General features: G+C 43.6%; 1 protein-coding gene across 1 annotated transcript in view; it reads right to left on the bottom strand.

The window, feature by feature from the left end:
- LOC144671279 (galectin-9-like) overlaps window positions 1-26,245 on the bottom strand; it is a 37,643-nt gene extending 11,398 nt beyond the window's left edge. The window contains exons 1-5 of the mRNA XM_078533088.1: window positions 26,077-26,245; window positions 19,515-19,603; window positions 16,805-17,012; window positions 14,723-14,842; window positions 13,100-13,165 (exon numbers count right to left, since the gene is read on the bottom strand). Of these exons, the coding sequence (XP_078389214.1) occupies window positions 13,100-13,165; window positions 14,723-14,842; window positions 16,805-17,012; window positions 19,515-19,603; window positions 26,077-26,106 (513 nt within the window). The 5' untranslated portion in view covers window positions 26,107-26,245. The remainder of the gene's footprint in view (window positions 1-13,099; window positions 13,166-14,722; window positions 14,843-16,804; window positions 17,013-19,514; window positions 19,604-26,076) is intronic.
- Between the last annotated feature and the right edge of the window lie 1,624 nt (window positions 26,246-27,869).

A 27,869-nucleotide genomic window follows, 5' to 3' on the forward strand; every position in this document is an offset into this window, starting at 1 on the left:
GGCAGGTAAGGGGAACCAGCAAGTAGTGATTGAGAAGCCTCAGCCCCTGACTTTGGGTTCCTACCTGTGTGGATGAGGAGAAGGACTGTAAGGTCAATGAGCAGACTGACCACGCACCATGGTGAAAGATGCCAATCAAGTGAGGGAGCAAAAAGGTTATCAGGGAAATTACACATCAGGTTCATAGCAAAAAGGCAACAGATTGAAGACGTTTGGGGTGACATTTGTACAGTTGATGCCACATTCAGTGATGGATCTAATGATTGTACCTGTGACAGGGCTTTCTGTTGGACACGGTTTAAATTAAATAACCGTGGTTGGACCGGGAGATAAAGTAAATCAGGGATTTCATCTGGAATCAGGAGTGGAATTAGAAGTAAATAGAGTTAGAGGATTAAACTAGACATGAATAATATCAGGTTTATAATCAAGCAGGTACCACATAAATACTGTTGAGGACAGTAACAGAATTCATAAGGTCTTTTATTAACAATGTGGTGAATGGCTGCTTTTCAGAGTGGAGGGATGTATGCAGTGGTGTTCCCAGGATTCAGTACTAAGACTGAATCTAGGGAACTAAGCTGTTTCTGATAAACATTAATTACTTAGACTGTGGGTACAGAGTACATTGTCAAAATTTGCAGAAGATATGAAACATGAAAGCATAGTGAAGAGTGAGGAAGAATGAATAATAACAAGAGGATATGGACAAGGTGGGGGAATGGGCAGAGACAGCAACAGAAACAACCTGTATTTATCTAATACCTTTAATGTAACAAAACACCTCGAGGTGTTTCACAGGAGCATCATAAAACAAAGTATGACACCGACACCGAGCTGTAACGAGATATTCAGTCAGATAATGAAATGCTTGGTCAAAACAGTAGGATTTAAGGGGCCCCTTAAAGGATGAACGTGAGGTTGAGAGGCAGAGAGGTTTGGGGAAGGAATTCCAGAGCTCGGGGCCAAGGAAACTGAAGGCAATAGTGGAGCGATTAAAATCGGGGATGCTCAAGAGGCCAGAATTAGAGGAGTGCAGCTGACCCAGAGGGATATAGGACTGCAGGGAGTTACAGAGCTAGGGATGGGGATAAGGCCATGGAGAGATTGGAAAATTAGGATGAGAATTTTAAATCCAGACATTTCTGAGCCAGGAGCTAATATAGGTCAGTGAGCACAAGGGTAATGGGGAGATAGGAACATGCTGTGAGTTAAGACGTGGGGAGGGGAGTTTTGGATGTCCTCAAGTTTACGGGAGGGAGATCAGCCATTGGACCAGGTGCTAGAAAGTGGGATTAAAATGAGCATCTAGTTTCTTTTTTCTCTTTTTTAGTCAGCGCAGAGATGGGCTGAATGGCCTCTTTAATGGCATAACTTTTCTATGGTTCTATGGATGGTGGTAGTGATAGGAGACAGTACACTCAGGGGGATAGATACTGTTCTCTGTAGCTGCGACCAAGAGTTCCAATGGTTGTGTTGCCTGCCCAGTGCCAGGGTTAAAGACATCTCCTCACAGTTGGAGAGGAACTTGAAGTCAAAGGGGAAGGATCCAGTTGTCATGGTCCACATGGGAACCAGCGACATATGTAGAACTAGGAATGATGTTCTGCTAAGAGAATTTGAGGAGTTAGGGTCCAAATTAAAATACAGAACATCAAAGGTATTCCGCTGTGAATTGTTACTTGAGCTACATACTAATGGGCATAGAGTCAAGCCGATTACGGAATTAAACGTGTGGGGATTTTGATTCATGGGGCACTGGTGCCAGTACTCAGGAAAATGGGAGTTATTCCATTGAGATGGATTCCACTTAAACTGGGCTGGACAACATCCTGGCCAATCAGATAACTAGGGCTGTGGACAGGGCTTTAAATTAACAGGGCATATAGCCTATAGAGTCTGCTCTGCCATTCAACATGATCATGGCTGATCTTGGGCTTCAACTCGATTTTCCCACCTGCTCCCCATATCCCTTGACTCCTTGAAAATGCAAAAATCTATGTATGTCAGCCTTAAATATATTCAACGATGGAGCATCCACAACCTTCTGAGGTGGAGAATTCCAAAGATTCATAACCCTTTGAATGAAGAACTTTCTCCTCATCTCAGTCCTAAGTGATCAGCCCCTCATGGGACTGTGCCCCCAAGCTCTAGATTCCCCATCCATATCTCTGTGTCTTCCCTGTTGAGTCCCTTCATAATCTTGAATGTTTCAATGAGATCACCTCTCATTCTTCTAAACTCCAGAAAATATGGACCCAATTTACTCAGCCTCTCATCATAGGACAACCTTCTCATCCCAGGGACCAATCTAGTGAACCTTTGCCATACCACTTCCAATGCAAGTATATCTTTCATTAAATATAGAGACCAAAATTGCACACAGTACACCAGGTATATACCCTGCACAATTGTAGCAAGACTCCTTTGTTCTTGTACTCCAATCTCCTTGCAGTAAAGGCCAAGATGGTGTTTGGTTTCTTAACTGCTTGCTGTATCTGCATGCTAACTTTTTGTGTTCCTTGTGTAAGCACACCCAAGTCTCTTTGAACATCAACATTTACAAAGTTCACGCCTTTTACAAAAAAAATCTGCTTTTCTATTCTTACGACCAAGTGAATAACCTCACACTTCCCCACATCATACTCCATCTGCCACCTTTTGCCCATTCACTTAACCTGTCTATATCTCTGCAGCCTGTGTCCACCTCACAGCTTACATTCCTACCTATCATCAGAAAACTTAAATACATTACTTTCTGCCTTCATCTAGGTCATAAATATAGATTATAAATAGCTGAGGCTCCAGCACTGATCCCTGTGGCACTCCACTATTCACTGCCTGTTAACTTGAAAATGCCCCATTTATGCTCATTCTTTGCTTCCTGTCCATTAACCAATCCTCTGTTCATTCTATTATATTACCCCCAACTCCAAGAGCCCTTATCTTGGCTATTAACCTTTTGTGTGGCACCTTATCGAATGCCTCTTGGAAATCCAGGCATATTACATCATTTAGTTCCCCTTTATCTACCCTACTAGTTACATTCTCAAAATATTCTAATAAATTTGTCAAACAGGATTTCCCTTTTGTAAAGCCATGTTGACTTGTTCTAATCATGCTATGATTTTCTAAATGCATTGTTAAGACTTCCTTAATAATGGATTCCAGTTTTTTCTCAATGACTGATGTTAAGCTAACTGGCCTGTAGTTCCCTGTTTTCTCTCTCCTTTTTTTGGATAGCAGGTGTTCCACTTGCCAACTTCAAATCTGATGGGATTGTTCCTGAAGCTAAGGAATTCTGGAAAATCATAGCTAGCACATCCACTGCCTTTGCAGCTATTTCTTTTAGAATCTAGAAAATAGGAGCAAGAGTAAGCCATTCGACCCCTCAAGCCTGCTCAATCATTCAACGAGATCGTGGCTGATCATCTACCTCAACGCCATTTTCCCACACCATCAGAGTGTAGGCCATCAGAGCCCAGGGATTTGTCAGGTCTTACCACTTGAGAATCTCCAATACTTTTTCTCAGGTAGCCGCTAGGTTACTTTCTATTTCTGGCATACAACTTGGGTCTTCTAGTGCGAAGACAGATGCAAAATATTTGTTCAATGTCTCTGCCATTTCCTTATTCCCCATGATAATTTCTCCTGTCTCTGCTTCTAAGGAGTTAATCTTTACTTCAGCTACTCTCCTCCTATTTACATACTTATGAAAGTTCTTACAATCTGTTTTTATATTTCTGGCTAGTTTACTCTCATATTCTATGTTTCCCCTTTTTATCAATTTTTTGGTGACACTTCATTGGTTTCTAAAATGTTCCCAATCCTCAGGCCTGCTATTGTTATTTGTAACATTGGAAGCCTCTTCTTTTAACCTAATGCTAGTGAGTTTTTGTTTCTCAATGCAATTATTTTTGTTGAATGTTTTGAATTCTTTTCTCATTGTTTATTTACACCATAATTTCTCAATCAACCTTAACCAGTTCTCCCTCATACCAATGTAATTGGCTTTGGTTAAATTTAAGATTCATGTTTATGATTGGAGTATGTCACCATCAAACTTAACATAGAATTCAGTGATGATCACCATTTCCCAACAGATCTTTTACTACATTCCTAATTAACTCTGCTTCATTACACAATACTTGAACTTTGTCCAAGTTGCAAAAAAATGTTTTCGATTGGGGGAGAGCAGGTTTTAGTAAAAAAAGGCAGGATCTGGCCAAGGTAGGCTGGGAACAGCTACTTGTGGGGAAATCTACAGAGGAGCAGTGGGGGGTGTTCAAAAAGGAAATGGGGAGGGTACAGGCTCAACATGTTCCCTCTAGGGTGATAGGAAGGAGTAACAAGCCCAGAGAACCATGGATGACCAGAGATATTCAGGTTACGATGAGAAGGAAAAGAGAGGCTTTTAGCAGGTACAAGGGGAGCAAATCAGCGAAGGCATTAGCGGAGTACAGAAAGTGCAGGGTGGAGTTTAAGAAAGCAATTAGTCGTAAACTCTCATTAGAAATGCAGCCACCTTTTTTAAAGTGAGCTAAAACTCAATTTGACGTTTTCTGAACACAGAGATACAGAAATACAAATCAAACTTAAACTTTAAAGCTAAAACTCATTCCTAACACCCACAAATACCAATATGATTTACTCAAACTATTTCTATTTCCTAACCACTGGCAGAAAGAACTGGAACAGAACAATGGGTGATCTTTAAGGAGGAGATGTTTCAGGCACAGGCTAGGTACATTCCAATATGAGGGAAAGGCAATGGACCCAAAACTAGGGCCGCTTGGATGATGAGGGAGATGGAGAATATGATGAAACTGGAAGCTGCACACATTAATACATAGGACCCTGTTCTTTGCAGATGGTAAGAACATTTACACACATTGTGCCTGTTTCAGCTAAACAAACTAAGTGACAGCCTTTTGCTAATTCATTCCCCAGGGCAATGCCTTGACCAATCAGAGTCAATCTGCTGCATTTAAATTTCAGACAATGCTTGGCAGTTAACTGCCAGTCAGTGTCAAATGGTGCATTGTCCATGGCAATGCCTCTACCAATCAGAGTCTACATGCTAACCAATCAGCACTCTCTTCTCATACAGTATAAAGTTGTTGTTTTCCTTACATTGTATTCTTGCAAATTGTCCTGATGAGTGCAAGACAAAAAGCTTCGACAAAATGTCTCCTTTTTCAGCAATACACAAGTTCTGTACTACCAAACAACCAGTTATATATAAATGACTTGAATACAGAGTAAAATTGCAAAATTTGCCAATGATACCAAACTTGGAAGTGAGGATGGTACAAATCAACTGTAAAGGGACATAGACTAGCAGAATGGGCAGTCAGGTAGCAGATGGAATTTAATACAGAGTAGTGAGACGTGATGCATTTTGGTAGAAAGGATAGGGAGAGACAATATTGACGTAATTGTACAGTTCTAAAGAGTGTGCAGGACCAGAGGGCTCGGGGGGATCCATGTGCATAGATCTTTGAAAGTGGCAGGACTATTGGAAGAGTAGCTACCAAATCATATGGGATCCAGGATTCATAAAAAGCAGTTTTGAGTACAAAAGCAAAGAGGTTATACTGGACCTTTATGAAGATCTGACTAGGCCACAACTAGAGTAATGCATCCAGTTCTGGTCACCATACTTTAGGAAGGATGCAAGGGTCCCTGAGGGAGAGCAGAGAAATATCAGAATGGCTCTAGGGATGAGGGATATTAGCTACAATGTTCGGTTGTTAGGGTTACAAACATATGAATTAGGAGCAAGAGTAGGCCATTCAGTCCCCATCAAGCCTCTCTGCTGTTTGATAAGATCATGGCTGATCTGATTGTGGCCTCTACTTTCCTGACTACCCCAATATCCTTGGACTCCCTTGTTCTTCTTGGAACAAAGGAGATTTTGTGGAGATTTGATAGAGACATACAAAATTATGACAGGTTTAAATAAGGTGAACAAAGAAAAGCTGTTCCTATTAGCTGACGGTGCAAGGATTAGCAGACAGAGATTTAAGGCTTAAAGAAAGAGATGCAGGGGCGAGGTGGCAATGACCTGAGACTTGACAATGTGGAAGCAGAGATGATCAATCATTTCAAAAGGAAATTGGATGGGCAATTGAGGGAAATAAACTTGAGGGATAACAGGGGAATGGGACTGACAACATTGCTCTACAGGGGGTTAGCATGAACTCAATGGGCCGAGTAGCCTCTTTCTATGCCTCTGTTTCAGAAACTTGTAAACTGGGGAATCACTCCAGGTATTATTATAAAGACTTCCAGAAGGGATTTGATAAATCGTTCATAAGCGACCGCTAGCTCAAGTAGAAGTTCATGGAACTAAAGGTAAATTATTAACCTGATTAGGAAATTGGCTGGGCGGCAAGAGACACAGAGAGGGGATAAAGGACAGAACCATAGCAGAATCATAGAAAAGTTATGACACAGAAGGAGGCCATTCAGCCCATCATGCCTGCATAGGCTGAAAAAAACTAGCCGCCCATTCTAATCACACCTTCCAGCACCTGGTCCATAGCCTTGCAGGTTACAATGCTTTAGGTGCAGATCCAGGTGCCGTTTAAATGAGTTGAGGGTTTCTGCCTCAATCATCAAACCAGACAGGAAATTCCAGACACCCACCACCCTCTGGTGGAAGAAGTTTTTCCTAATATCCCCTCTAATCCTTCTACCAATCACCTTAAATCGTGCCCCCTGGTAATTGCCCTCTCCGCAATGGGAAACAAGTCTTTCCTGTCTGCTCTATCTAGGCTCCTCTTGTACACCTCAATTAGGTCACCCCTCAGCCTCCCCAGTTCCAAGGAAAACAACCCCAGCCTATCCAATCTTTCCTCATAGCTGCAATTTTCAAGCCCTGGCAACATTCTTGTATATCTTCTCTGTAATCTGTCCAGAGCAATTATGGCCTTCCTGTAATGTGGTGACCAGAACTGTACACAAAGTTCTAGCTGTGGCCTAACCAGTGTTTTATATAGTTCCAGCATTACATCCCTGCTTTTGGGACCAATGCCATAGGTAGGAAAGAGGATGAGGTCCTGAAAGCAGATTGAAGGGAGTTAGGAAAGGAATTAAAAAGCAGGATCTCAAGAGCAGTAATCTCAGGATTATTCTCAGTGTCATATGCTCATTGGCAGCTCAATATGTGGCTGGAGAAATGGAGTAGGGGGGAGGGCTTTAGATTATTGAGGCATTGGGACTGGTTCTGGGGCAGGTGGGAGCTGTACAAGAAGGACAGGCCACACCTTAACAGGGCTGGGACTAATGTCGCCTGGTGGTTAGGGTTTAAACTAGATTGGCAGGGGAATGGGAACCTGAGGGGAAATTCAGAGAGGACAGGAGAAAAACTGGCAGTGGGAAGTAGAGAAGTGATAAGGAGGCTATGTCAGAGAGTAGATCAAAATAAATAGAATACTTGGAGAGTCTGAGAATTAGAGCAGGTAATGGTAAGTCATTAGATGGGGCAGAGTAAGGGGGAAAGTAAACCCTAAATCAGGGTTAATGTACATGTATGTGAATGCATGGAGTGTGGTTAATAGGATTGGTGAACTACAGGCTCAGGTTATTAATTGGAATTATGATATTATTGCTATAACAGAGACCTGGCTCAAAGGAGGGCAGGACTGGGTGTTAAATATTCCTGGGTACAAGGCATTTAGGACATACAGGAAAGGAAGAAAAGGGTTGGTGGGGGGTGGGGTGGGGTGGTGGGAGTGCCAATATTGATTAAAGATGGCATTACAGTGCTGTAGAGAGAGGATTTTTGCAGAGGGATCAAGGACAGAATCTCTCTGGCTAGAGGTAAAGAATGAAAAAGGTACAATAACATTGTAGCATATAGATCATCAGCTAGTGGTGGGATGTAGAGAAACAAATTTTCAAAGAAATTACAGAGAGGTGCAAGAATTATAGAGTAATGTAATGGGGGACTTTAATTATCCAAATATAGATTGGGGTAGGAACAATGCAAAGAGACAAGAGGGGCGAGAGTTCTCGAGTGTGTTCAAGATAATTTTCTATAGCAGTGTGCTGGTCCAACGAGAGAGCAGGCACTGTTGAACCTGGTTCTGGGGAATGAGTTGGCCCAAGTGGATCAAATATCAGTGGGAGAGCCTCTAGGGGACAGTGGACATTGTATCATGAGGTTTAGGTTGGCCATGGTAAAGGACAGGGAGCAATCCAGAGCAGGGATCATTAATTGGTGGAAAGCCAACTTCAATGAGATGAGAATGTATCTGAGTCAAGTAAGTTGGAATCAAATGTTGGCAGAAAAGACACTGACTGAACAATAGGACAGCTTCAAAGAAAAAGTATTGCAGGCAATGTCAAAGTATATTCCCTTGAAGGGGAAAGGTAGGACAAATAAATCCAGAGCGCCCTGGATGATGAGAGAGATAGAGGTGAAGATGAAAAGGAAGAAGTGTACATACGATAGATGTCAGGTTAAGAATACAATGGAGAAACAGGCTGAATACAGAAGGACTGGAGGGGAAGTGAAGAAACTGATAAGAAAAGCATGGAGAGAGCACGAAAAGAGACTGGCAGCGAACATAAAAGGGAACCCCAAAGTCTTCCATAAGCATGTAAATAATACAAGGGTGGTAAAAGCAAGTGCAGGGGCAATTAGGGATAACAAAGGGGACTTGAACATGAAAGCAGGAGAAATAGCGGAGGTATTAAACGAGTACTTTGCACCTGTCTTTACAAAGGAAGAACTTGCTACCCAGGCCAAGGTGAGAGAGGAAGTAACTGGTACACTAGAAGAATTTACAGTTGAGAAGGAGGAGTATTTAGAAAGGCTATCTTTACTTAAAATTGATAAGGTACCAGGACTGGATGAAATGCACCCAAGGGTACTCAGGGAATTGAGAGTGGAAATTGCAGAGGCACAAGTGATAATCTTCCATTTTCCTTGGACACAGGGAAGGTGCCAGAGGACTGGAGAATTGCGAATGTTACACCCTTGTTCAAGAAGGGGCGCAAGGGTAAAGCCGGCAAATGCAGACCAGTCAGTTTGACTTCAGTGAAAGGAAACTTCTGAAAACTATAGTTCATGACAAAATCAATAGTCACTTAGACAGGTGCAGGATAATTAAGGAAAGCCGGCATAGATTCATTAAGGGAAAATGAAGTTTAATTAACTTGCTGGGGTTCTATGAGGAGGTAACAGAGAAGGTTGATAAAGGAAACGCTGTTCATGTGGTATATATGGACTTTCAAAAGGCATTTGATACAGTGCCACACAACAGACTTGTGAGCAAAATTCTAGCTCATGGAATAAAAGGGAAAGTAGGCACTTGGAGAAGAAATTGGCTGAGTGACAGGAAACAGAGAATTAAATGGTTGTTTTTCAGATTGGAGGAAGGTTTGTAGTAGAGTTCCCCAGGGGTCAGTGTTGCAACCCTTTCTCTTCCTGATATATATTAATGACCTAGACTGTGGTGTTCAGGGCATAATTTCAACATTTGCAGATGATACGAAGATTGGAAATATTGTCAACAGTGTTGGGGATAGTCTTGAACTTCAAAAGGACATAGACATGTTGGTGGATTGGGCAGACAAGTGGCAGATGAAGTTCAATGCAGAGAAGAATGAGGTGATTTATTTTGGCAGGAAAGATATGGTGAGGCAGTATAAAGGGAGGAACTCTAAAAGAGTTGCAGGAGCAGAGGGGCCTTGGTGTATATGTACATAGGTAATTGAAGGTGCCAGAGCATGTTGAGACAGCAGTTAATAAAGCACATAGTATCTTAGGCTTTATTAATAGGAGCATTAAGTACAAGAGTAAGGAGGTTATGTTGAAATTGTATAACACACTAGGCTTCATCTGGAGTACTGTATCCAGTTCTGGGTGCCATACTTGAGGAAGGATGTGAAACATTGGAGTGATTACAGAGGAGATTCACAAGAATGATTCCGGGGATGAAGAACTGTAGCTATGAGGATGGACTGGAGAGATTGAGACTGTTTTCCTTGGAGAAAAGAAGATTGAGAGGAGACTTAGATAGAGGTATTCAAGATCCTGAGGGGCATGGACAGGGTAATAGTGCGAAACTGTTCCCAATCAACAGAACATCAAGAACTAGAGGGCACAGATTCAAAATAATGGGCAAAAGGAGTAAATGTGATGTGAGGAAAATTCTTTTCACCCAGAGGGTGGTTGGAGTCTGGAACAAACTTCCTGAGAGGCTGGTGGAGGCGGGTTTGATCAAAAGGTATTCAAAAGGGAAATGGATTGCTATCTGAAAAGAAAGAATGTCCAAGGTTACAGGGATAAGGCAAGGGAGTGGGACTAGATAGGATGCTCTTTCAGAGAGCCAGTGCAGATTCAATGGGCTGAATGGCCTCCTTCTGCACTGTAAAGGTTCTATGATTGTGTGATTCTGTGTTCTAAGGGTTGTCTAATTGGCAGGATATGAACAGTGATGTCCCACAAGGATCTGTATTAACTAACAAATGGTGAGATACAAAGTCACCTATCCAAATTTACCAACTACGTAAAGAGTGATATTAGAAACAAAGAAAACAGAAAACAGGCCATTCGGCCCTTCTAGTCTGTGCCGAAATATTATTCCACTAGTCCCATTGACCTGCACCTAGTCCATGACCCTCCAGACCTCTCCCATCCATGTATCTTGTATGAATATTGTATGCAGTGTAGATGGAAATTTAAAATTACAAAGAGATATTGATAGGTTCAGTGAATAAGCAAAACTGTGGCCAACAGATTTTAATTTAGGTAAATGGGAGATCGATAATGGATAGAACAGGACATTTTTTAAATGGAGAAAAACTAGAAATAGTGGAGGATCAAAGAGACTCAGGGTGGGAGTGGAGGGGCAGGTATACACAACTCTAAAATCTGATGAAGACTAATTGAATGTGCATTACACCCTAGAAAGGATATATGGGCCTTGGAGAGAGTGCAGCATCAGCTTATCAGAATGATAACTGAACTACAGATGATTCCATTACAAAATGACATTACACAAACTGGGCTAAGAATAAAAAATGCTGGAAAGACTCAGCAGGTCTGACAGCATCTGTGGAGAGAAAGACATAGTTGATGTTTGGAGTCCGGATCAAACGGTAACACAGAGCTCTGATGATGGGAAGGGAGGGTTGTTTACTGTGTCAATATTTCAGGTCTGTGACCTTTCTTCAGAACTGGAACATTTTAGAGATTTAACAATTATTAGCAATTGTAAAGCCAGAGTAAGGCTGGGGAAGGAATAAAGAGAACAAATGGTCTGTGCAAGGCAAAATGGGAACTTATCCCATGCCCTACCTACAGGATGGGAGGGTTATCCATAGTCTCTCTCCCTACTCACTGCCCCCCACAACTGCCTCACCCCCCACAACAGGATAAGAGGATTATCCACAGTTTCCCTTACTGAATGGGAGGGTTACTCACAACTCCCCCCACAGCCACCACTACAGGATAGGAGCGTTATCCACAGCCCCCTACCAGATGGGAGGGTTACTAACAGCACCCACCTACAGAATTTGGGAGGGTTATCCATAGCACCCACACTACAGGATAGGATGGTTATTCACAGCCTCACACTACAGGATGGGAGGGTTATTCACAGCCACCACACTACAGGATGGGAGGGTTATTCACAGCCTCACACTACAGGATGGGAGGGTTATTCACAGCCTCACACTACCGGATAGGAGGGTTATTCACAGCCTCACACTACAGGATGGGAGGGTTATTCACAGCCTCACACTACAGGATGGGAGGGTTATTCACAGCCTCACACTACAGGATAGGAGGGTTATTCACAGCCTCACACTACAGGATGGGAGGGTTATTCACAGCCTCACACTACAGGATAGGAGGGTTATTCACAGCCTCACACTACAGGATGGGAGGGTTATTCACAGCCTCACACGACAGGATAGGAGGGTTATTCACAGCCCCCACACTACAGGATGGGAGGGTTATTCACAGCCTCACACTACAGGATAGGAGGGTTATTCACAGCCTCACACTACAGGATGGGAGGGTTATTCACAGCCTCACACTACAGGATAGGAGGGTTATTCACAGCCTCACACTACAGGATGGGAGGGTTATTCACAGCCTCACACTACAGGATGGGAGGGTTATTCACAGCCTCACACTACAGGATAGGAGGGTTATTCACAGCCTCACACTACAGGATAGGAGGGTTATTCACAGCCTCACACTACAGGATGGGAGGGTTATTCACAGCCTCACACTACAGGATAGGAGGGTTATTCACAGCCTCACACTACAGGATAGGAGGGTTATTCACAGCCTCACACTACAGGATGGGAGGGTTATTCACAGCCTCACACTACAGGATGGGAGGGTTATTCACAGCCTCACACTATAGGATGGGAGGGTTATTCACAGCCTCACACTACAGGATGGGAGGGTTATTCACAGCCTCACACTATAGGATGGGAGGGTTATTCACAGCCTCACACTATAGGATGGGAGGGTTATTCACAGCCTCACACTACAGGATGGGAGGGTTATTCACAGCCTCACACTACAGGATGGGAGGGTTATTCACAGCCTCACACTACAGGATGGGAGGGTTATTCACAGCCTCACACTACAGGATGGGAGAGTTATTCACAGCCTCACACTACAGGATGGGAGGGTTATTTACAGCTCCCATACAGGATGTGATGCATACCCGCAGATCCCCCCCACCCCCACTCCAGGATAGAAGGATTACCCAAAGCACCCCCCACAGCCCCCTACATAAAGGATGGGTGGTTACACACAACTCGCCTCCCTACCCCCCACCCCCACCCCCATCGGATGGGAGAAATCCCCATATTTATCTTGTAACACAGAATTATGTTTTTCCATCATATTTCCAGAGCCATTTTGACTACAAGCGTATTTCAGGAGGTTAATCACAAAATTCCAGGAAATGTTCACAAGGCAAATAGGGAGCTCGCTCACCTAGAAGAAAGCAGTCACTCCAGTTAACACAACATCTAAATGTATACCTTATTTTTTAAAATGTGGGCGATGGAGAGTAACCCACATTCACAAAACTTAGCAGAAACTATTAAAAAGGTGTCAAAGAACCAGACTTACATTGAAAGCCTGAACTGGGGTGTAAGCAGGAGGAGCATATGCTGGAGGAATCTGTAACACAAACAGGATTAAATAACAGGATTCAGCAGGATGGACAGGATCTAATGCCAACAGTAAAACAACAAGGGCCTGTACTTCTATAGCAACTTTAACACAGTACAGCGTGCCACAGGAGTTTTATCAGGAAATCATTAACACCAAACCAAGGAAGGAGACATTAGGACAGGGACAGTGTCAAAGAGATAGGCATAGGAGTGTCTTAAAAGGAAGAGGGTGAGTTAAAGAGGCAGTGAAGTTTAAGGAGGGAATTCCAGAGCTTAGGGTCCAGGCCGCTGAAAGCTCACCCAGAACGAAAGAACAGTAAAATCTGGGAAATAAGAATACTGGCCCGAACTGGTCTTGTATACCTTAAAATGGAACACCAGTAAAATCTGGGAAGGCATCAATGGTGGAGCAATTAAAATCAGGGATGTGCAAGAGGCCAGAAATGGAGAAATATAGTTATCTCGGAGGGTTGCAGGACTAGAAGAGAGATAGAGAGAGGTGGAGCCATAGACGGATTGAAAACAAAGAGTGGAATTTTAAATTTGAGACTTCGCCAGACCTACGAGCAGGACTTGAAGTGAGTTAGGAAGTGGAAATCAGGAAGAGGAGCTCACACTCTGGGAGCATGTGGCAGTTAAGTCAAAGATAGAAGGATAAACTAACAATAGGGTAAGATCTTCCATCAGAACCAGGATTCGACCCATATTTATCACAATGAACATAAAGACTGAATTTGAGAATTTTTTGGTTGTTTTCCCCTTTTTTGAAGGCATGTCTTCCTGAATTTTCTACATTCACTTGTTGCTGCATTCCAAACCTTCCCCTACCAGAAGGGAAGGTAACCTTCCTCCCAAGCACATCTCCCTCCACATCCCCCCTCAAGTGTCACTCTAAAGCTACCTACTGAGAGATGCCCAAGAGAGTGGCATTCTCTTCCCTTCCCTCATATCCCATGGTCAAAGATGTGATTTCCACTTGGCACCTCTACATTGGCAGAGGTCACAAGATCATTAAGGATGAGAATGGCCATTCAGCCCATCTTAACTTATCCATCCAACGAATCTCTACAATGCCCGTAGTGCATTCATTTCTTAAATGCGTTCCAGCTGTTGATTCTTCATACTTTAGTTTGTAAGAAAGTGTGTCTGATTTAATCTACATTCTTCCATACTTTAGTCAATTCAGGTAAAGTTACCCAATAGCACTTGCAGGGAAAGAGCCACCATCAGTGGTCATGTCTTGGGCTGGGAGTGAAATTGAGGCCGGGGCTTTATGGCTCCAGGAGGCCTCACCATCTAATTCATCCCACCCCTCCCACCCCCACCCCTACCACTTTTCCAGCTATGTTTTGTGCAGGGTAATGGAGGGAAACCTAGACCAAAAGACTGGCTTTGAAATAAAAGTCCATCCTTTGCGCTTACATGTTCACATTGGTTATGAAGATTTTTAATCATATTTTCGTCACCAGCATTCAGTGTCAGAATTCAAACCATGGTTCCAACTGGACTGATCTCTACCTCCCTGTCCTGTTTTGCATCCGTCAAATGGCAACAAATTACTTACGTTTGGGCTCCTGAAGGTGATGGCATTCACATGGACATCTCCAGAAACCTTGAGTGTGTCCACTCTAGTGTAAGGCAGCCTGTGGTTATACTCAGTGAAATGCTGACCATTCACAGAAACCTTTGTAAGAGAGAAAATAATCAAGTTATTTATTAAATCTCAGGCCTCTGACCTCTTAACAATTTACATAGTGTTAACAGCTCAGAAACAGGTCATTCGGCCCAACAGGTCCATACTGGTGTTTATGCTTGTAGGATCCATGTGTTTTTCATAATCAGATTTGATCAATAACTACACAAATCTCATTTATGGGTAACTGTACGGTTAAAAGCTAAGCAGTAAAGCATGATGGTTAAGATTATTCATTGCTAAGGTTATGCTGCAGCGCAGTTAATCAGCTCACCAGTTGTAGGAAGTGAGATTTCACTGAGCTGGAGTTAGAGTTTTCTAACCTGGGTATATATTGGTGTATATATTGATTGTTGGGGTGGTAGTGGCATAGTGGTATTGTCATTGGACTGGTATTCCAAAGACCCAGGCTCTAAGGACCTGTGTTCAAATCCCACCACAGCAGATGGCAAAATTTGAATTCAATAAAATCCTTACCTCATCTGGCCTACATGTGACTCCAGACTCTGAACAAAGGTAATTAGATGAGTAATAAATGCTGGCCTAGCAATATACACATCCCATAAACAAATATTTAAAAAGCTGTGAGTGTTAAAATATACAAACATGATAAGTGAGATTTCACTGAGTTAGAGTTTTCTAATCTGGGTATATATTGGTGTATATATTGATGGGGGGAGACATGGTATTCCAGAGACCCATGCTCTATCTGTTAACAAGGACAAAGGTCAAAGTCCTTTTCTAAGTCCTTCTGTTACTATGTTTAAACTAGCGATGTTAATAGAGTTGACAAAAATATGAAATTGCAGAAAATGGTTCCTGTCAAAAACAGGAGATCTGTAAAAGGGGAAAAAATAGGAAGCAATTTTGGGGCTTATGTATTGGCCCAGACCATGACTATGGACAACTAATGAGGTAATCTTGGCCCAATCATGCTGACCAGAGACATGATATGGCACGAGAGGGGCCTCTAGATAGGATAAAAGGCAGAAGGTTCCGTCCTCAGTGTCCATACCTGTTGGGTCAAGGAGTGGTTAAGATTCAAATATCCACTTCAATTCTTACATGCTCCATGTGAGTTCCCTCCTCCTACCTTACTTCATCTCACCCAATGAACATATCCTTCTAGTCCTTTCTCCCTCATGTCTTTTATCTATTGCTTGCTATTCACCCCAACCACCTGCTGTGGTAACCAGTTCCACCTTCTCCCCATTCTCCGGATAAAGAAGTTTATCCTGAATTCCTCATTGGATTTATTACTCTCCCTCACCCCTTACAAGATTAAATTCAGTTCTCGAGATTCAGGGTTAAAGCAAAGTCCATTTGTCATGCATGCTTCCAACTAGATGTTGATACACATCTCACTCAGCCTGGCACAATGGTACTATCTCTTTATCCATTCCCAAACGGTGTCTTGCCTGAGGTTTGGATTGTCAATTCCGGTTGGACCTATTCCTGGGGTTTTCATCACATGACTCTCTGATTCATTCCACTCTGCCACCCCCACATCTATTGGTTCCCTGACTTGTCCATCCTCACAGGCCCTGCCTTCTCACTTTCCAATTGGAAATAGGGTAGACTGGATCATTCTTGACTGTCAAACTGCCCTTCCCTCTCCCCACCTTCCCGGCCAAACTTAAATATTTTTTAACTAGTAAGCTAAAGTCTTAGAGAAAACGTTTTGAAAATATAATTTCTTTATTGCCCCTGTGATTTTTCTCCTGGTTGGCTCACTGCTAATGTCCTCGAGATTAGACTAGGGCATTCCTAGAGGATTGACAACCCTACTTGGTGTCCACTCTCAGGAAAGCTGGAATACAAAGTATCTTCAAGGAACCCAATATGGATCTAGATCTCTAATCACCTCAACACTAGATTTCAGTCACATTGGCCAGGCTTCCACCCACAGGAATTGACCCTGTTCCCATGGAGTCAATTAGTCTTTCTTCTTACCTGGAAACAGTAACTGCGTACATTAAAGATCAGTTCAAAGTATGAGCCACAGTAAATGGGTAACTGGGGCTTCCTCTCTTCACATCCCCAACACTCACGCTCCAGTGTGTTGCAGACCACAGTCCCCTCATCGTAACGCAGGTTGAAGTGAAGGGCAACGTCAGCACGTGGCTTCACACTGCTACCACATTGAAAATCCACTGCAAACCTACAAGGCATGAGGACAGAATCAGTCATTTGGCTTCCTTGACGTGCTCCAAACATGACTCCCAGAGGACTGGGAATGGCCTGAGTCACCAGCATTGCTGACAAACACATTCACTGCAACAGCAGATGGTAGCCACATTCTTATTTGTAAAGGGTCTCAGGGGCAGCCTATTATCCGAAAGGAGGAGGGGTCTATTTGTTGGGAGTTCCCTAGGAGCATGCTATTATCTGAAGGTGGGGATGTCTGAGAGCATGCTATTATTTGAAAGGGAAGTTCCTGGAAGTGTGCTATTATTTTAAGGGGGCTCCCCGGAAGCAACAATAATTTGAAGGAGGGGAACTCATGGGAGTGTGCTGTTATCTGAAGGGGGTTCCCTGGGAGAAAGCTATTATTTACTGTGGGTCCCTGGGAGGCGGGGAGAGCCATTACGTGAAGAAGATTCCCCCAACACAGACAACTTTGAGAAGCACTTTGTCTTTTTCTTGATTTATATTTTGTTCTTTCATCCACTATATTAGCGAGGGAGATAATCCAATTTCCACTGAGTGATTTTTTTTTTGCACAATTTACTGAGACACTGTTCTAAATTTGGAGAGGTCATGACCCTCAGCTCCTAATAGTCACTAAACAGGAATTTGCGTTTAGGCTGTAACTGATCCCAGAGCAGCTTAATCTCTGCTGTTCCCACCAGAATCTTTGCATCAAGAGACCTAGCCCTCAAAAATCTTTGGAATTATCATCAGGAAGTGGTACATTCCATCACTCTTTTATCTCCACCGCATTTTGACTCGCTCAGATCTGAATCCTTTAAAGCTGCTCTACAATATAATTTCACAGTGGACTATTTGAGTAGTTTGAGCAGTTTGAGGAAAGGGAAGGGGAAGGGGAGAGACTTCCTTTGTAAAAATGGGCGGCATTCACTTACAGACGAAGGGGCTGGTCCCATATAGACAAATCACTCCTCCCAAACTCTGAACAAGTTAAAAAACCGCCAATGCAACACAGGTTTTGTGCAAAAATGAACTTCAGATTCACATGGAATTTCCTGCAGACAGTGGCAAATAGTGATGATTGCCAACAACTTGTACAATGTCATTAACAACAGCAATTTTTATATACAGATATAGCATCTTTAATGTAATAAAATGTCGCAAAATTCCTCAAGGAACTTTATAAAGCCAAGTTTATAAAGCCCTAATAAAGAGATATTAGGGCAGATGGCCAAATGCTTGGTCAAAGAGGTGGATTTTAAGGAGCATCTTAATGGAGGATAGAAAGGTAAAGGGATGGAGAGGGAATTCCATAGCTTAGGACCTTGGAAACTGAAGGCACAGCCACCAAAGGTGGAACGATTAAAAATAGAGATGCTCAAGAGGTCAGAATTAGAGGAGTGCAGAAAGTTGAGGAGCTGGAGATTACAGAGATAAGGAGGAGTGAAGCCATGGAGGGATTTGATAGCCAGAATGAGAAATTTAAAATCAAGATGTTGTTTAACCAGGTTGCCATTGTAGGTCAGTAAGTGTAGGTTGGTGGATGGGTGGGATTTAGAGCAAGTTAGACAAGGACAGCAGAGTTTTGGATGAACTCAAGTTTACGGAGGGTAGAATGTGGGAGACCAGCCAGGAGTGCATTGAAATAGTCGAGTCTAGAGATAACACAGGCATGGATGAGGGTTTCAGCAGCAGATGAGCTGACACAGGGACAGTCTGATGATGTTACAAGGCTGGAAATATGCAGTCTTAAGGGGTGTGTGGATATGTGGTCAGAAGTTCATCTTGGGATCAGAAATGACACTGGGGTTCTGAGCAACCTGGTTCACCCTCAGGCATTTGCCTGGATGAGGGTTAGATTTGGTGGCTCGGAAATGGAGTTTGTCACGGGGACTGAAGGGAATGGCTTCAGTCTTCCCAATATTTAATTGGAGAAAATTTCTGCTCACCTGGTGCTGAATAATTTAAAGATAGTGGAGGGGTTGAGTGAGGTGGTGGTGAGGTAGAGCTGGGTGTTGTCAGCGTACATGTGAAAACTAACACTGCGTTTTCCGATAATGTCACCAAGGGGCAGCTTATAGATGAGGAATAGGAAGGGCCCAAGGATAGATCCCTTGGGGGACACCAGAGATAACAATGCGGGAGCAGGAAGAGAAGCTATTGCATGTGATTGTCTGGTTACAATTGAATAAGAATGGAACCAGCTGAGTGCAGTCCCAATTCCAAGGTGCTTCAGGAATGATTATCAGTTAGAATTTGACACTGAGACCCTCCCTTAAGTAGATGTTATGGACAGCTAACCTAAAGCTTGGTCAACGAGGTATAGTGTCTGAACTGAAGAGAAAGGCGAAGAGGGTTAGGGAGAGAATTCCCTCAGGCATCAGCAGCTGAGGCTTGACTGCCAATGTTGAAACAATGAAAGTCGGGGATGGGCAAGAAGGAAGGAGCAGAGGGACCCCGGAGGATTGGAGGGCTGAAGTTTCTTTGATTTTGATTTTCCTGGTAGTGTTACCTCTTGGCGTGCCCTGGCACCTGTCCTTGAATTATCACCATCTTCCCATCTTGAAGTCCACCAAATATAACTCCAGTGAAGGGGATAATCTGAAACAAAAGCAGCAGAATGCTCAAGACTCCATCTTACCCCTGTGATTCTGCAGCTGCAGAATTCCTGCATAGATGCAGAAATCACCCCCTTGTCTCAAGACTCCCCCCTCCCAGTGTTCCCCTAATCCCTCTTGTCCACCCCCTATAAAATCTTTGTAAAAAAAATGGGAATGATTTTTATTTGGGGAAAGCCAACACCAGTGGAGGAAAGCATGTGACCTCATAAACCTGCTGATCATTAAACAAACCAAAAGAGATGGACACTCCCTGTTAATGGTATGTTCATGGTATGTTATTCATATTGTTAAGATATACAGGTGAAGGGCAATTTTAATTAAGTACTTAGAGCACTTATAAAAAGAGACTGCTGGGACACAGGGTAGTAGGTAGAAAGCAGACTTATGTAATGCTGTGCATAAACCCAATATCAAGAAAAGTATTAGTGACCAGTTTCAAACTTCACCAACTGGCTTAGAATCGAATTAACACTTCACTGCCAAAAAGAACTGACACACTTTCAATATAACAGTGATAAAAAGCATCAGGCATGGATCACTGTGTTCAGGTGAAATTTTCGGTTTCTCATATCAACAACTAAAGGATTCCCACCCCCTCCCCACACCCACCTCTATCAATATGACCAAAACAACTGGAATAATATAACACCAGAAAGATTTTAACAGCTTAAAATATTAACTGAATATTGCATTAATCTAACATCTCCTGCTTACTGAACATTCCCCAGTGGAATCCCAAGTACCTTACCAAAACCATGACCTGGAGTTCCCACCCAGATATCAGCACAATCTGGGCAAAACTGACTGAAATAGTGCAAAAGATGGCAGAATTTAAAATGTGGGTTACACCCATTAGCATTTACACTCGGGTGTCCCCACACGTTTGTAATGCTGGTTCAAAAATTTTTTTTTTACATTTTTGATGGGATTTGGATATCGCTGGCAAGACCAGCATTTGTTGCCTATCCCTATTTTCCCTTGAACTAATGGCTTGCTGGGCCATTTCAGAGGGTAATTAAGAGTCAATCACGTTGCTGTGGGTCTAGAGTCACATGTAGGCCAGACCAGGTAAGGATGGCAGATTTCCTTCTCTAAAGGACATTAGTGAACCAAATGGGTTTTTACGACAATCGATGATATTTTCATGGTCACCATGACTAGTTTTTAACTCCAGATTTTGTTTGTCATTAACTGAATTTAAATTCCAGCAGCTGACATAGTGAGATTGAACCCATATACCCAGATCATTAGCCTGCACTTGCCTGCATGGATTACTAGTCCAGTGACATTCTCACTACGCTACCTCCTCCAATTCATCCGAAGCAATCCCCACCCACAAAACTGCCCCTATCTCCAGGTCGTCATGACAAGTTCAACTGGGCACTTTCGAGTTGGGGATTGTCCATCACACTGCGTGCAGGTTCTTGGGTGCACAGGCACCCATGGTCATGTTATTCCATTGCGAATGACTTGCAGTGACCAGCAGCTCTACAACAACCTCAGTTACAGCAAGTATTTGAGCGAATCTGCAGTTTAAGTGACTTTAATTCAGCAATTTTAAGGCCGGTTTGGCCTTGCTCCAGTCAATAATCATTTGGAATCGATTATGCTATGTGATTGCGCCAAGTCGTGGGAGATTTTATGTTCAGGCATTTGTAAATGAGTTTCCGCAAAAACTTCTGTGTGACCACACATCAGCAAAACCACCGCATTGTACGTTATGAATCTATTTACCCAATCGCATCCCTAGCAGGAACACCAGGCAATAGTGGTAATGTTATTGCACCAGTAATCCAGAGGCCCAGGTTAACCTTCTATAGACCACAGTCTCAAATCCCACCGCGGAAGCTGATGGAATTTAAATCCAATGAATAAATCAGGAATATAAAGCTAGTCTCTGTAATGGTGATCATGAAACTATCATCAATTGTTGTAAAAACCCATTCAGTTCACTCATGTTCTTTAGGGAAGGAAATCTGCCATCCTTACCCGGTCTGGCCTATGTGTGACTCCAGACCCACAGCAATGTGGTTGACTCTTTAACTGCCCACTGAAACAGCCCAGCAAGCCACTCAGTTCAAGAACAATTAGGGATGGGCAACAGATGCTGGTCTTACCAGCGATGTTCCCCCCACATCACATGAAAGAATATGTTTTAAAAACAAACCAAATACATCCTCATTATACAAAGATATTCATACTGTAATGTTAAGCAATGAGTGGGGGGAGAGTTGGCGAGTGGGTGGGGGTAGGGGCTTCCTTTAAGTGGCATTTTTCCTGGGGGATCTGGGGCCGGGCACAATGTGAAGCCTGAGCACATGGACTGGCCCTAGGAGTCGCCCTTTGGAGTCAGGCAGGGGGCCCCTTCCCTCCAGCATTCCGGGCAGCTGCTCTCCTAGCACTGCAAGTGCAACTGGGGCTGCCCAGAGTTAACAGGTCATGTATCTGATCCAACTCTTAAAAGTATGAAAACTTGACTTTTCTCGTGGTCATGATAAAATTAGAAATTACATGAACAGCCTCTAGTTCTGGACATGAGATTCATAGAAAGTTTCCGGCACAGAAAGAGACCTCTTGGTCCATCGTGCCTGTAGCAGATTGTCACGTAAAAATTAGCATTTCTGAATTTGTCACCCAGAACAAGGAAGGAGTGATTTAAGCTGGATGTGGAGTTAATATTGAGTCTAATTAAGGTGGCTGGAGATGTCCACAGCTCATGTTGCACTAAGTATTGGAGAAGGTGCATACTGTTGCTATCTAAGGAACTAATTCAGTTTAAGGCATTAACATTGGCTTAACATAGTGCATCTAAAGCCTTGAGAGCTTTAATGTGGTTTTGCTTTGTCTCATTCAGTTTGGTCTATTTTGCAAGAAATAATGACACTTAATTCACTTAGTTTTTAAAAATTCTTTCATGGGATGTGAGCATCACTGGCAAGGCCAGCATTTATTGCCCAACCCTAATGAGTGATGGTGGTGAGCTGCTTTCTCGAACTACTGCAACCCATGTGTTGTGGGCATACCCACAGTGTTGATAGGAAGGGATTTCAGCGACAGATTGTACTTGTAGTAATTATAGTTTTGATAAACGTAGGACTGTAGCTTAAAGAATAATTTTGTGTTGTAAGATCACATGATCTGTGTGAACCAATCAGTTTGCAGCATGGGGAACCTCCCGTAGAGAGTTCTTCTTTAGTTATAGAGTCAGATGCACACGTGGAGCTGCTGCTGCTGCCTTGTAAATAAAAGTTCCAAATTTCCACCAAGAAAAATTGCCTGGAAAATCAACCCTATAACTGTACTGGACTCTGCAATGGTATAAGGGAACTGACAGCGCCCATTCATGATTAACAATGGTCAAAAAAAATCAGAGGAATTTCTGCCATTTTGTGGCAACAGCGAGACATTTTGTGACTGGACTTGGCTGATTGCCCAAGGGTTAACAATATAGGGACTTTAAACGCCTTTTAAACAAACAACAAATGATTGAATAATTGTTGATTTTTTATATCCTTTCACCCCAACCCCCCTTCCCCCACAGAGCCATCTGTCACTTGTTTTTATGCTTTGCTTTCACTGAGAGCTGACCTTTGTTCTGCTATTAACAACTTCTGCTCTCTTATCCTTATGCCACTATCAATACCTTCTTTAATCTTTAGCACTACTATTAAGGCTCCCTTTGTCTTGTATCCACAACATCTTTGTCAATCTCTCCTTAGCCGTCACCTATCTCTGACTTTCTATCTTGTTCCACCTGTTCCACCCCTCCTCTCAAACAGTATAAAATCCATCACATTTCTACTTCTCTTTAGCTCTGAAGAAGAGTCATTCAGACTTGAAACGTTAGCTCTCTTTCTCTCTCCGTAGATGCTGCGGAGTTTTCATGCATTTTCTGTTTTTATTTCAGATTTCCAGCATCTGCAGTATTTTATTTTTATTATAATAATTGAACAAAATTTGGTGTTTAATCTGACCCCATTATATATGTATCCTATTGAAACAAGACACAGAAAATACTACACTTTTTAAATGGGGTTGAACAAAGCCTTTCCCCATTGGATTGTGTTCAAGGTTAATAGTGAGATAACTAGTTATTTCTGTTTGTTTGAACATGTTATCACAGAATCATAACAGCACAGATGTTCCTTCACTTAAGGCAGCAATGATGCCGATGGGAAAAATAATGTTGTGGGCTCACAAATAATGTTTAAAAACAAAACCAAAAAGAGCTAAAATGTATTGAGCAAAATTCAAGTATTTTGGGTAAATCATAACTGTGACTTTACACCATGAGAACCCTTTTTGCATGGATCGAGTTAAATTGATCACGGCAAGCTTAATAAATCCACATCACTGTAAAATACACAGAGACTTTGAACCAAAAACTACAAGGAAGTTTGGATAATTACACAGTTACAGGACTACGGCCAACTTTATTACTGTGAAATTTCAGATCTAAATCGATCCATTTCTTTTCAATTCGGGCAAAAGTCATGTCAACTTACTTCACATCTGCTAGAGAGCCTCCAGCTCCCCAAGGGGAGCCTGACTCTGGCCCTACTCCCCAGGGAAATACCACAATGGATTTGTTTTTCTATTATCACAGGACAACATGGCATTTAAGAATGCGTCTGTGGTGATGGTGCAGGATTACCAAGAATACTTTCTTGATGTAAAAGCAGCTCCACAGTCTTATGGGACCAGGTTGCAGTCCAAAGAGGAGATAAAGAATTTCATATTGAACGTATTGTATGTTGCAGTACACTGATAAGATGCTGCAAAGTTGTCTCTCAAAGACACCAGTTTTAACCCATTAACTACCATGAGGAACGAACTCAGGATACAAATCAGTCATGATCTCAGTAAATGGCAGAAAAAATTTATGGAGCTGAATCAACCACATCTGTTTCTGTGTTCCTGGTTGCTCTGTCAGCATCACTCCCCCTCACCAATGTTATAGCATGCTTCCACATTGCAGCAAATGGTGGATCGCACCCAACACAATCCACAGTCTCCCTCGCGCTCCTTTGTTCCCCCCAGCTGCCCTCACTCTCCCTCACTCCCCCTCACTCTCCCTCACTCCCCCTCACTCTCCCTGTCTCCCTCACTCCCCCCAGTCTCCCTCTCTCTCCCTCACTCCCCCTCTCCCTCACTCCCCCAGCCTCCCTCACTCTCCCTCACTCCCCCCAGTCTCCCTCTCTCCCCCTCACTCCCCCTCTCCCTCACTCCCCCAGCCTCCCTCACTCTCCCTCACTCCCCCCAGTTTCCATCCCTCTCCCTTGCTCCCCCTTTCCCTCACTCCCCCAGTCTCCCTGACTCTCCATCGCTCCCTCTCCCTCATTCTCCCTCATTCCCCCAGTCTCCATCACTCCAGTCTTCTTCAATCTCTCCCTCACCCCTCCAAATGTCCCTCACTTTTTCCCTCATTCCCCCCCACTCTCCTTCACTCCTTCCTAGTCTTCCCCAGTCTCCCTCACTCCTCCCCCAGTCTCTCTCACTCTCCTCCCAGTCTCCCTCACTCCTCCACTCTCCTCCCCCAGTCTCTCTCACTCTCCTCCCAGTCTCCCTCACTCCCCCACTCTCCCTCAACCCCAGCCTCACTCTCCCTCACTCCTCCAGTCTTTCTCACTCTCTCCCTCACCCCTCCAAATCTCCCTCATTTTTCCCACTCTTCCTCACACCCCTCCTGTCTCCCTCGCTCCTCTAGCTCCCTCACTCCTCCAAATCTCACTCACCCTCTCCCTCACTCCCCCCAGTTTCCATCCCTCTCCCTTGCTCCCCTTTCCCTCATTCTCCCTTGCTCCCCCTTTCCCTCACTCCCCCAGTCTCCCTGACTCTCCCTCGCTTCCTCTCCCTCATTCTCCCTCGTTCCCCCAGTCTCCATCACTCCAGTCTTCTTCAATCTCTCCCTCACCCCTCCAAATGTCCCTCACTTTTTCCCTCATTCCCCCCACTCTCCTTCACTCCTTCCCAGTCTTCCCCAGTCTCCCTCACTCCTCCACTCTCCTCCCCCAGTCTCCCTCACTCTCCTCCCAGTCTCCCTCACTCCTCCACTCTCCTCCCCCAGTCTCTCTCACTCTCCTCCCAGTCTCCCTCACTCCCCCACTCTCCCTCAACCCCAGCCTCAATCTCCCTCACTCCTCCAGTCTTTCTCACTCTCTCCCTCACCCCTCCAAATCTCCCTCATTTTTCCCACTCTTCCTCACACTCCTCCCGTCTCCCTCATTCCTCTAGTTCCCTCACTCCTCCAAATCTCACTCACCCTCTCCCTCACTCCCCCAGGAATTTATTCGCTTGCTCTTCCCCGAATTGAATACAACATCGCGGATATTTGCAGAAAACAGAACAATCAGCCAAGGGGGTGAAGGATTTGGTGGGGGGTGGGGGGCAGTTGTTAACCCTGGTGCAGTGTCTAAGCGGGGGCTTGGACAGGGACAGATTGCGGGTACATACCGGGTTATAAATGGGCTGTTGCTCCACCATCCTGAGCCTGTCCTATCCGATCTCCAAACCCAAATCTCCAATCCTTGCAGCGATGTTAGTTTGAGAGGGATTTTTTGCCTTCTTATTTAACCGCTAGAACAAAAGACGTCAGAAAACCAGACTCCACCTTCTGACAGAAACGAAACTGATGCAGTTTCACTTCATCGCCAATCCTGTCAACTTTCCAAACAGGCGAACTCCTGTTTTGACTTGACTTTTCCTGTTTAAATCCAAGGTTTGGTGAGGACAAGCATGTTATTTTACCAAGGTAGTTAATGGGAGAGACCATTCCCATTGACCGCAACAGGACTCAAAGCAACTGAATGAAGATGTAAAAGACAAGGTTGAAGAATAAGAAATAGGAGCAGGAAGGAGTTTGGCCATTCGGCCCGTCGAGTCTGTTCCGCCCTTCAAACAGATCAGAGCCGCTCATCCAACTCTTAAAATCTGCAGCTGCATGGAACAAGTTCCTTACATGTCTTAATGGGCATAATTCACCTTTGAAATGGAAGTCAAATGAACTCCCCTTCCTTGATGTAGTAGTTGAGAAATCTGCCAGAGGATTCTCTATCACGGTCTACCACAAGCCCACCTTCACTGGTCAATATACGTGTTGGGAATCTTACAGTTCCACACACTATAAGATTGGGTCTTATCGACAACCTTGCATATAGGGCCTGAGCCATTTGTCCACCATGCAAGCTTGATGCTGAAATAGGGCACATCCTGTCTTGGATAATGGTTACCCTGATCAGATCATTTCACACTGTATATCTCTCAAACTCATGAACGGGTCTAAGGCCGTCATTTGCAGCACTGAAAAGTGCCCAGTCTACCTCAGATTATTCTGGAAGGTCAAAGCATCTCAAAAATGCGAGCAACAGGTGAATCTGGCTGTTTCACGCTGCTACTGTGCAATAGCAACATGAGTGGTACTCACCACTAACAGGATGCTGCCGTCTCGCCAAAAAGACGTTCTGTCTATCACACAAATCAGTAATGCGGTGTGTGAATTTCAGTGCCAGTGTGTATGTAGGCCGTACATCCCAAAGACTGGTGGATCATATCAAACAGCATGTCCCAGCCGCTGTTCACAATGGGCAGGGTACAGACTGGACCCAACCAGCCCGTGCTTACAAAATTCAAAACAGTGTCCAACATTAGATATGATTCCGCGATTGGACAACATTTGCTAAATAATCCTCAGTGTGCTAAAAATTACATTGACAACCAATTTAAGATTGTCATTTGGGCTCACAATGTGGCATGTTTACATATACTGCAAGCTACATATATTAATACACAGACCCAGGTCTTTCCAGACAGAAAGAACATGTACACACATTGCGCCTGTTTCAGCCAAACAAAGTAAGTGACAGCCATTCACTGACTCATTCCTCAGGCAACATCTTGTCCAAACAAGGTCAAGCTGCCTGGTTTAAATTTCAAACAATACTTGGCAGTTAACTGTCAGTCGCCACCACTGGTGCATTCTCCATGGCAATACCTCTACCAATCAGAATACACTTGCCAACAAATCAGCACACTCTTTTCATACAGTGTAGATTGTTTTCCCCTTATATTGATATTCTTGCAAAGTGTCCTGATGAGTGCAAGTTGAAAAGCTTTGACATGTCTCTTTTTTCAGCAATATTCAAGTTCTGTACTACCAAACAACAAATTGATATAAGGAGTGACAAGGTATTGGAGGTGTTGGCAGGCTTAAAAGTGGACAAATCTCCAGGTCCAGATGATTTGTGTCC

This window comes from Cetorhinus maximus, chromosome 32 (genome assembly GCF_964194155.1).
Source record: "Cetorhinus maximus chromosome 32, sCetMax3.hap1.1, whole genome shotgun sequence".
NCBI classification, from domain to species: Eukaryota; Metazoa; Chordata; class Chondrichthyes; order Lamniformes; family Cetorhinidae; genus Cetorhinus; species Cetorhinus maximus.